We start from the raw sequence: 11,042 nt of genomic DNA on the forward strand, positions 1-11,042 counted from the left end.
ACACTGACTTGCACTTCCTACCTCCAGAGCCAAAATATAACAAATGCGTGTCACTTACAGGCACTAAGTTTCCAGAGATTTGTTACAGCAGCAACATGAAACTAATACACCTTTCTAACAGCTCCAGTGGCACTGCATGGTGGAAGCCTTTCTCCCTGGACTAGGCTCCTTGTCCCGGGGCACCTTTGTTATCTGATGGCTTAACACAAAGCCTGGCCCTTAACAAGGGCTCTCAAGTGGACAAGTGGATTAAAGCTTCATCTGCTGCCCGACACACGCGCACACATTTGCGCACAGACACACACTTGCACATCCTTACACAATTCACCTGCCCCGGCAGCTGTTCTCAGCACCCAAGCTCACTCTGGGCTTGCAGGTAATAGCTGCTTCTTAGGAGCATAACGCTCTGTGACGTGGAGAAGCACTGCTGACCTTCTGATGGGGTTGATTTGGAACTGCAAGAATTGATGTTGCCGCACAGAAATGTAGAAATCTTTTCAAATAAACAAGCAGCGTAAACAAGAGGTAATTCTGACCCTTACAAGTCCATCCCATCCATCCCCAAACCATTTCAGCCTCTAAAGGCCACTAAAATCATGGTGAACTCTGTATTTAATACCCAGTTAATATCATTAAGGGAGAAAAGCAGATTCTAGAACAGTGTAAATGGTGTGATCCTATTTTATTTAAAAATTAATTATATATACAATGTATAGACACAGAATATATAGACATATGATTATATAATATGTATTGAATAGAGGCTGGAAGAAGATTCTAGAAGAAGTTAATGGCGATGTTACAGAGATTGCAGATGGATGGGTTTTTTTCCTTATCTGTGTTTTTTTTAATTTTTGTTTTGCAAAGAACAAGACTATTGGCGTAATGGAATAAAAACGTTTGAATAATTTCAAAACAAAAGAAACGGAGGGTTTTGCGTGGCTGGGCTACTGTGTGTCCATTTGGGGACAGTCCTGTCCCGCGGCCGCCCTCCCAGAGGCGAAGCGGTCTGCTGTCCCCAGAGCAATGGCGGAACCAGGAACCAGGCTGCGGGCTCTGGCGGGGACGTGGCGAGGGGGCCCGGGGATCAGAAAACAGAGATATGACCGCGAGGGCGGGTCCTGCCGAGTGACCCGAGGATGCCCCCCCCCGGGGTGCGGCCTCGGCCTCGGGTCCCCCGGCCCCTGGGGGGCAGGTGCGGCCGGACCGCGGCGAGGTCCCCCCACCGCTCGCCGCGCCCTTCACCGCGGTGGCGTTTTTGTTTTAACTCAGCCTACAAGATCGCATCCCCGCGAACACATGCATAATGGATAAGGGGTGGGGGGGTCTAAGAGAAATCCCCGCAAGGCGTGGCGAGGCCAGCAAATGCATTTCTGCTGTATCATATTTAACTGTTTGCAAACTTCCGCGGAGGGCGCCGCGGCTGCAGAGATTCCAGGGCCCCCGCGCACTTCCCGGTCTGGGGCCTGGCCGGGCGAGCTCGGGGGTGGGGGGCCAGAGGGAGGGAGAAGGCGGCGGCGGTCGGGGGGGGGGGGAGGCGGGAACGCGAAGGGCGGAGGGGAGGACCGCACTGCGCCTCGCTCCGCTGGGACGCAGCCAAGCCTCCGCCCGCGCCCGCGCCCGCGCCCTCCGCCCGGCGAGGCCCCTTTAAGAGCCCGCGCGCGCCCCCGCCTCGCGGACGCCAGCTCTCCCTAGCAACCGCCCCCGGGGAGGGGGAGGCCCTGGCAACGGCGCGCGGCCCGCGGGTCACGTGACGGCCCGCCGCGCGCCCGCCGCCCGCCGGGGCCTGAGCGCTGCGGCGCGTGCGCGAGCGGCGCAGCACCGGCCGCGGGAGCGGGGAGTATTATGGGCTGTGGGAGCCGCGGAGCAAGATGGAGCTGTCTGCAGTGGGCGAGCGGGTCTTCGCGGCCGAGTCCATCATCAAGCGGCGGATCCGCAAGGTGAGCCGGGGCGCCGGGCGGGCCCCGCGCCGCCCCCGCCCGCCCCCACCGCCTCTCGTCTGTCTTTCAGGGGCGCATCGAGTACCTGGTGAAATGGAAGGGCTGGGCGATCAAGTGAGTGCGGGCCCGGGGGGAGGCCGCGCCGCGCCCCGCGCCCGCGCTCACGCTGCCGCCGCCCCGCAGGTACAGCACCTGGGAGCCCGAGGAGAACATCCTGGACGCGCGGCTCATCGCCGCCTTCGAGCAGAAGTGAGCGGGCGCCGGGGCGGGGGGGGGGCGGCGGCCGGGCTCCCCTCGACTGGCGTTTCTCGCAGGGAGCGCGAGCGGGAGCTGTACGGGCCCAAGAAGCGAGGACCCAAGCCCAAGACGTTCCTGCTGAAGGTAACCTGGCGCGGCCCCCCCAGGCCGGCCGCGGCGCCCGGGGCGGGCCTCGGCGGGGGCCGGCGGGCGGGGGCGGCGGGGCGGGCGGGCGCTGTCCCCGCAGGTGGGATCGCGCGCCGCCCCCGGGGGAGGGAGCGCGCCCACCCCCGGCCCGGGACCACCTGTTTACTGCCCGCGCCCCGCCCGCCCCGCGTGGACTCCGCGGGCCCCCCCGCCGCACTCGGGGCCCGGACCCCTCGCACCAGGAGTTTACGCCCAGGCTGGCCCCGGGACTGGGGGAGGGGGCCGGGCCTCAGTTTCCCCCCACCCCTGCCGTTTCTGGAGGTTCTAAGGAGAATGGGGTGCGGCCTGGCGGAGCACAGCCTGTTTGCTTTGGCAAGGGAGGGAGGAACTTTCGGGGGTAGCCATCTTGGGGGCCTGGGGGGTTTATGTTATTTCGGTGCAGGAGAGCAGTTTGCAGCGGGGAGGGCCGAGCTGCCCCGAGGTGGCGGGCCAGGCTGCAGGCGGGTAAGCGAGCCACCTGGGGGCGTCTCGGGCGCACCCCGCCGGCAGCCAGCGCGGTGGTGGCGCTGGGCACCAGAGGAGAGGGAGGACTCTCTCCGGAGGGGAGGACGCACAACCTCAGAGTCTCCAGCTTGTCCAGAAGGCCGGGAGCCCAGCGAGGGTGGGGTGGGCCTGGCCGGCCCGCCCCTCCCCGCCCCCAGCCCAAGGGCCGCGCGGGTGGAAGGGTTTGTTTTGGACTTCCAGCAGAAGTGGAAAAGAATGTTGGTTTCCAGAATTCCGTATTTCTGTAGCCCCCGCCCCCAGTCGCCGCGCATCTTCGGGGATCTCTGGAGCAACCTTAACCCCGAGCTTCGGCGGGAGGGAAGGGGCGGAGCGGCTGCCGGGCTGACCGCTCAGCGCGGCCGGCGCGCCCCCTGGCGGCGGAGCGCGCAATGAGCGCCTTCTAGTCGAAGTTGGAGCAGCTGCAGCGTCCAACACCGCGCTCAGCCTCCTGTATGGATTCCATCTTCTCCCAAAGACTCTATGGAGAGTAATAACCCATTTCCGATCTGTAAAAAGTCATGCCCAGAGAGGGGGCGGCTTAGCAGAGGGCCCACCACTCAGCCTCCTGGCCTCGTCCCGCGTTCCCTCCTTGCTCCCGGAGCAGTACATGTGCGGTGAAGGGGGAGGTGGCGCGAAGGCTGCTGTGGCGGGGTGGAGAAGCCCAAAGACAGCGCCCCCCCCAGGCCTTAGAAAAGAGCATGACATCCCAGTACTTGGGAGACAGAGAGAGGAGCGCAGGTTGGAGGTCAGCCTCAGCAATTTAGTGTGACCTTCTTTTAAAAACAAACAAGAAAAGGGTTAGGGTGGAGCTCAGCAGTAGAAAGCCCTTGGGTTGGATTCCCAGTACCACCACCACCACCACAACAAAGGTCGTGTGAGTGACTCGGCCATCTGTGAGCGACTCTGCCGGGGAGACATCTCGGGCTGAGTCGCTGAGGTAGGGCGGCAGAGCCAGCGGGCGTCAGCAGGGTCCCCTTGGATGCACGGTGCTCCCTCACTAGGCAGCAGAAGAGGGTCCAGGAGGTGGGTCCCTTTGCCTTGCCTCAGCTGGGAGAGCAGGCCAGTGAGACCCAGGGCTTGCCCCCGGTCAGTCGGCGGCAGAGCCGGGCCTGCCTCTCAGCAGGGCGCAGTACACACGCCAGCTGCGGTTACTGTGAATTCACCAGGCACACCCGGGCCCTCCGCCTGGGGAGAATTATATCTCATAGTATAAAGAAGAATATTTAGAAGTTGTCAAGAAGTGTGTCTTGTAGAGACCTTGGGAAACACACCTTAGAGACAGATGATTGCTGGTAAGTGTAGCACCCGAGGGTGAATCCTGCATAATCCAGCCTCGCCATGTTGACGTGCTCGCAGGTGCGTGCGCCCCGTGGCAGGTGGCAGGTCCCGTTTCGGCTACACGGATGGGAAAGTGAGGCTCAGGGAGGGTCGCCCTGTGGCTGCGTCTCCATGCTACCCCCAGGGCCCTCGGTCCTGTGCGACTCCTGTAGACCCTAATTGCGGAGGTCAGGGAGACCAGGCAGGCCGCAGAGGGAGTGAACGCCCACCCCTGAGGGTCAGGAAGAGTGGGGCCCCTAAGCTCCGGTGGGGATGTGCTTCTGGTAAGGCTCTGTTTGCTGGGCCACAGAAGGCCAGGGCTTCCCTGCCTTTGTCTGGGAAGGGGTGCAGGACCTGGGCCCCTAGTGGCCAGATGGGGTGTGTTTCCCCCACTAGCGGGAGGCCCATCCAAGATGAACAAGCCCCACTCAGTCAGTGGGTAAATCACCTCTTGGGGGTTCTCGTCAGTCTAGGCTTGACTGAGGCGTATAGGCCACCTCTCTGGTTAAGCCTCCAGTGCTGTAGGGACGGAGGGAGGTGGAGACCCCAGGACATACGACCCAGGCCAGGACCTGCAGGGGACTGTGGGGTGTACCCTTCACCTGGGTGGAGGCAGGGCCAGATAACTGGGTGCTCTGCCTTCCCTGCAGCCAGCGCATCTGCAGACCTCGACCCACACCCAGGCTGTCCCCAGGCCTGGCCTTTGCCCTCTCTGCAGCCTCTCACTGCCCTGGGGGTGGCCTGGGACCTCCCTGCCTCCACTCCCTGTCCTCGGCTTCTCAGGCTGCTCTTAGTGCTCCGGGTGGGTGCTCCCCCTATGGAGGCCACAGGGCTGGCTGTGACGCCTGTCCTCCACGGCAGGGTCTGCTTCACATCCGCTCTCTGGGCCCCTGTAGGAGCACAGTGTCTCCCTGCCTGCCTGAGGACCCTGTTGAGAGTGCAGGCCCTGGGCAGGCGAGCAGGGGCCGCTCCAGACCTGAGTTTGGCCTTGACTTCTCAGTGGGAGTGGGCTGGCCTGAGGAACCCCGTGACAAGGGGTGGCTCGGGCTGGAACCTGCGGCTCCTGTGCGCTCTTACATGGGGGCATGGTTGGCCACAGCTCTGGGATTGGAGAGGTCCCTCTGCCTAGGAGGACAGCTGGGCCCAGGAGCCTGGCAGAGTTGCCCTGGCTGTGTACAGACCTCTGCCCTGCTGCCCTGGCCTTCTGGACACAGGAAAGAGTGGTGGGTCTCACCTGTAGGCCATTCCCACCCAAACCAGCTGACCAGGTGGACTCTGGCCCAGGGCCTGTTACTGTTGCTGGGGAGACGGCCAGGGGGTCTGCAGGGCTGGGGCATCTGAGAGCAGGAGAACCTGCCCTTTCTGTGTCTGGGAATTGGTCCCTGGCGGAGTCCCAGGCCAAGCTGGGCCCTTCACAGAGCAGAGGTTGGGCGGGGACTGTAGTGAGGGCTGCTGGCCCAGGCAGGTCCTGAGTGCTGACAGTCAGCAAGGGCAGTGCTGTCCCTGCGGCCCAGCCGAGCCAACAGTATTGTTAGTGGGCTGGGCTTTGTCTTCCGCAAGCCTCCCTGCCTTCTTGGACCCGTTTCCTCTTCTAAGTTGGAGTCAGAAGTACCAGTGTAGCGGCGTGCTCGTCTGTCCTCCCAGCACTTGGGAGAGGCTGAGGCAGGAGGATTGTAGGCTCGAGGACAGCCTTAGCAAGGAGTGAGGCTCTCAGTAACCTAGTGAGACCCTGTTTCAAAATAAAATATAAAAAAGAGGACTGAGGATATGACATGGCTGGAAGGTAGAATGGCCCTAGTGCAGTCCCCAGCACCACACATGCATGCACACACACACACACACACACACACACACACACACACACACTAGTGGCCCTCTTGCCTGCTCACCAGATCACTTAGCAGGAGCGAGAGTGTGCTGGGGCCAGCCCGCCAGGGGTGCCAGGTCAGAGTCCCACCCATGCCCTCTGCCCGCAGGCCCGGGCCCAGGCCGAGGCCCTCCGCATCAGTGATGTGCATTTCTCTGTCAAGCCGAGCGCCAGCGCCTCCTCACCCAAGCTGCACTCCAGCGCAGCCGTGCACCGGCTCAAGAAGGACATCCGCCGCTGCCACCGCATGTCCCGCCGCCCCCTACCCCGTCCAGACCCCCAGGGAGGCGGCTCAGGCCTCCGCCCGCCCATCTCACCCTTCTCGGAGACCGTGCGGATCATCAACCGCAAGGTGAAGCCGCGGGAGCCCAAGCGGAACCGAATCATACTCAACCTGAAGGTGATCGACAAAGGCCCTGGCGGAGGGGGCGCCGCACAGGGCGCCGGGGCCCTCGCCCGCCCCAAAGTCCCCTCCAGGAACCGCGTCATCGGCAAGAGCAAGAAGTTCAGCGAGAGCGTCCTGCGCACGCAGATCCGCCACATGAAGCTCGGCGCCTTCGCGCTGTACAAGCCCCCACCCACCCCTCTGTCGCCCCCGCCGGCCGGCAAAGCCGATGTCCCTGCCGCCCCCGGCTCAGGGCTGCACCTGGCCGCCCCCGCCGCCCCCTACGACGCCCGCAGCTCCAGCTCCTCCGGCTGCCCCTCGCCCACACCGCACTCCTCCTCTGACCCCGACGATGCGCCCCCCAAGCTGCTCCCCGAGACCCTGAGCCCAGCAGGTCCCAACTGGCGTGAGCCCGAGGTGCTCGACCTGTCCATCCCACCCGAATCTGCAGCCACCGGCAGGCAGGTGCCCCCCGATGTCACTGCTGCTGCCAGCCAGGCGCTTCCCGCGGCCCCCGAGCCCACCGGTGCCACCCCTGAGGCTGAGGCCGGGGACTGGCGCCCCGAGATGTCGCCCTGCTCCAACGTGGTCGTCACCGACGTCACCAGCAATCTCCTGACGGTCACTATCAAGGAGTTCTGCAACCCCGAGGACTTCGAGAAGGTGGCTGCAGGGGTGGTGGGTGCTGTGGGGGGCGGTGGTGGCAGTGGGGGGAGTAAGTGAGGCCCCCCAAGGAGGAGGGCTGGGCGGGGCTCCTGCCCCAGGCTGCTGCCTGTGCTTTGCTTCGTGTCTGGCTCTGTGCTGGCCCAGGGATGGGGCTGGGCAGTTGGCCCCCGAGGGTGAGCGGGGCGGGAGCACTCCTCAGTGCCCCGCCTCGCCGTGCACAGTGGGGCCTGCTGGCTGGGGAGCCTCAGGACCTGGGGACCACCTGCCCCATCCACATCCCACCCCATCTCCCCAGCTTGCTTTTTGCTTGTGTACAGCGTGTGACCTCTCGGTGCTAACCGGCAGCCGCGGGGCCCTCTTGGAGCCCCCACGCAGGGCGGGCACAGTCCTCCTTCCTGAAGATGCCTGGCAGGCTGGGACAGGTGGCTTCGTGCTCTTTTGGCAAAGCCCCAGGCAGAGTGAGGGATGAGGCCAGGTGGGCACTCCATACGCCAGCGAGGGCTGCAGCAGCCAAGCCCAGGCAGACCCCCATGCCCCGCCTCTTCCCAAGCGCCCTCTTGGAGGTGGAGGAGCTGGCAGAGAGCACCCCGCCGCAGCCTCCTGGCATCTAAAGGCCCCTTCAGTTTTTGACCAAAGGTGCTACAAGACCCTGCTGTGGAAGCTTCGGTTGTGAGCACGTGTCTGCCCCGTGGTGTGTTGACTGGATCCTCAGGTGCTGGGCGCAGGCTTCCCAGCGGCACCTCTACAGGTCAGAACAGGGTTGCTGAAGGCCTGGGCCTGCCTTGCCTCAGTGGCCACCTCTGGGCGCTCTGCTGTGGAGGGGCCAGGCCTCTCCCAGCCTGGTGTGCTGGGGGCACTGAGCCCCCAGCCCCTCTCCCTTTAGGGTGTCAGCCTGATTAGGCAGGCCTTCGCTGCAGACTCTGGCACGGTGGGGATGTGAAGAGAGCTAGCCCATGCGGCCTCCCTTCCTCCTTGGTGTTTGGGGAGGAGGGAGGAGGCCGGGAGACCCCCAGAGTGTCTCCGGCTTCTCCCACCCACTCTCATGGGCTCTGACCGCTGGGGCTTTCTCATAGCCCAGCCTGCTCGGAGCAGTGGGAGGCCTCGGCAGCCCTTGGCAGTTCCTATCTCCCTCTGCTGCCAAGGGGCCGAGGCACCTGTGCCAGTGCAGAGACCAGAGCCCCACTTGGGACTGGGCACTGGGAGAATTGCAGGCGGGAGAGAGGGCGGCGGGGCCTGGGTCCAGGAGAGCACCGGGATTGGCTTCCGGCGGGACTCGGGCCAGCAGCCTGCCCGGCCACTGCTGGGACGCCTCGGGCGCGTGGCGTGTTCTGCGTGTGCTTGAGCTGGATTCCGGGTTGTGCACTTGGGCATCTCTTTAAGCAGTGTGGAGGCAAAAAGCAGGTGTGGGGCGGGAAGGGGCCTTGGAGGGGGCGCTGCCCAGTCTCCTGCCCTCCCTCCCTGGGCTAGAGCAGGGTCCTCACAGGGTTTGAAGGGGCAGCGCCCCTGGGTCCCTCCCCACCCGGCCCCTTGTGTGGGTTCTGTGACCGTCCAAGTGCCAATTGGCTTTGCCCCCAAATAAGGGCTGGTATTTCTCCTCCGTCCTCAGAGGAGATCTCCCCTGACCCCTTCCCCAGGTGGCCAGCGCCTGGGCCAGTTACAGGTGTTTCCAGAGACCATAGAAATGTGTTTTCTTGAAAGTCTGTGTCATTCGTGACTCTTTTTGTAAAGAAGTTGTGTTTTCAGAGGTGATTTTATGACAGGAAAGTGAAAGAACTAGTTTTGCAAAAAAACAAAAGAGAAAAAAAAAGCAAAAAAAAAAAAAGAAATAGAAAAAACTATTGTGGGGTTCCTAAGGGAGCAGGGTGGGGGAGAAAGATATTTAAAGAGAACGTGCTAATGCAGCGATTGCACAGTGCGGTGGCTGTGGAGGGGCCCGGCTGCAGGTCCCCGGGCTGCCGCGCACCCTGCCCCTCTTCCTCGGGCAGGGGGAGCCTTCCCAGGCCGGCCCCACTTCCACACCCATCCTTGCTCCAAGGGAAGGATGAAGCTGGGTTTTGCTCGCCTGTTGGGCCGTCTGGTCGCCACTCCACGAAGGCAGCCCCCCATCACCCCAGAGATCGGACGTCACGGAGCTTCCCTGGCCAGGAGAGGCCCGGGGGCTCCAGGAAGACGCTGGGCCCTGGGCACTGGGGCGGTGACTGTGACAGGGGGAGAAGGGAATACCCGCCCTTTCCAGGGCTCTCCGTGGGTGCCCCAGCCTGGGTGCATGCAGAGGCCGCACCACGCTGCCCCCAGCGGGGGCCCCTCCACCCTGGCTGCATCGCTTGGCTCCTTACCAAGCAGAGGTTGCAATCTGGCTGGCTTTATTTTTGTATGTGAAATAACCCCTACAGTCTGAAGTCCTCCGCGTTCGATATGGGTGGGTGGCCAGCCGGCCAGCCATATCCTCTTAAATGTGCCCCACCCCACCCAGCGTCTTAGGAAATGGGTGGGTCTGCCGTCTCTGGCCTGAGATGGAGTGTTGGGACCCATTCATGACTTGTTCGCCCCCTGCCCCTCAGTCTGCCCTTCTGTGAAAGGGGTGCTCTGGGCGGCAGGGCCTCAGGGGAAGACCCTGCCTTTGTCTGGGGCCAGGGTCCTCCAGGGTGCTGGCGCTGGGACCTCCCACCGCCCTCTTTACTCTCGCCCGCTGAGGGGTCAAGATCGAAATGAGCCTCCTCCTTCCTCTGACCTGGGAAGAGGTGATGATTGAGGCCCCAGGCCTGGGGGCGAGCAGGATGGGGGCTCCCTGCTTCAGAGGGTGCAGCTGCTCCCCTGGAGTGGGGAGGCTGCCCAGCCTCTGGGGACCAGCCCTGGAGAAGGCGGGGACCGTGGGGCCAGCGGCAGTCCTGGGTGAGTGCCAAGCCAGTGGCCCACCTACAGGGTGAGCCCAGGAGGAAACTGGGTGGAGCCGCAGGCCTCCCTGGGGACGCCAGAGGACGGACCTCTTTTTCCTCACTTTTCTGTTTTTTTGTTTTGTTTTGTTTTGCACTTGGCCCACGCTGGAGGGTGGAGCCCCCCTGGCCATCCCACCTGGGCCCCATGCACTAGCCCAAGGCAGCCTCTTTGGGGCTTGTACGGTTTGCGGAATCACTTTTTAAAATAAAAAAGGAAGAGGTTTAAGGGTTTTTTTAGTTTTTTTCTTGGTCTGCATCTCCTCTTGATTCAGAAAGCCCAGAATTAGGAGCCGAAACTCCAGGAGAGGGGTTCCCTGACCTCGCCGCTCGCCAGGATGCAGGAGCGGGGAGATGGGTGGGTGGGGGCCTAGGACCCCTCCCAGCCCTGAAGGAGTCAGTACTCCAGCAATGAGTGAGCACCTGCTGTATGCAGAGCATCGGCTAGGCAAAGGGGCTGGGGTGTAATGGGACCCACTGTGCCAGGCCTGCTGGTGCTGGGGGGCACAGGAGAGATCCAGACTTCTTTCTGTTGGTTTTAATTTAAAAACACAAAGGCCTAAAGAAATATGTATCTTATAAGTTTTTTAATTTTTGAAAAGCTCATTTAATGAATCGTGCACGAAGGAATTCTATATATATAAGATATACATCTATAGCTCTATATTTGGGGAGGGGCACTGTCTCTTTTCTCGCGCGCATTTTTAAACTGAAGTGTTGTTACCTCGTCTGTGGTTCAACCATCCAGCTCCCGGCTGGCTAAACTGCCCACCGTGTGAACCGGGACACAGCGGGGCTGGCAGGCGGCCCAGTCCCCCGCCCCTCCCTGGGAGCCCCCGGTGGGGAGGCGCCTGCCGGGGGGCTCCGGGTCTGTTCCAGGCCCGGTGGATTCTGGGCCAGGGGAGGGTGGGTTTGTGCTGATTACTCTGTCTTGTACGTTTTGTTCTGCTGCTCTTCAATATTGTATCGATGCCAGGAAAGGGGAGTGAAAAGCCTTTTACCCCCAA

General features: G+C 62.6%; 1 protein-coding gene across 2 annotated transcripts; it reads left to right on the forward strand.

The window, feature by feature from the left end:
- Positions 1–1,871: 1,871 nt before the first annotated feature.
- Positions 1,872–7,159, forward strand: CBX6 (chromobox 6; the record flags this gene model as incomplete). Of its 2 annotated transcripts, none has more annotated exons than XM_080705986.1 (5): positions 1,872–1,940; positions 2,011–2,054; positions 2,124–2,189; positions 2,255–2,321; positions 6,161–7,159. In XM_080705986.1, the coding sequence occupies 5 exons, from the start codon at positions 1,872–1,874 to the stop codon at positions 7,157–7,159; spliced, it is 1,245 nt and encodes a 414-aa protein (XP_080562112.1). The 2 variants fall into 2 exon arrangements, with proteins under 2 accessions (XP_080562112.1, XP_080562113.1); XM_080705987.1 differs by having other exon boundaries at positions 6,215–7,159.
- Positions 7,160–11,042: the final 3,883 nt, after the last annotated feature.

Source organism: Muscardinus avellanarius, assembly GCF_963383645.1.
Source record: "Muscardinus avellanarius genome assembly, chromosome: 11".
Classification (NCBI taxonomy): domain Eukaryota; kingdom Metazoa; phylum Chordata; class Mammalia; order Rodentia; family Gliridae; genus Muscardinus; species Muscardinus avellanarius.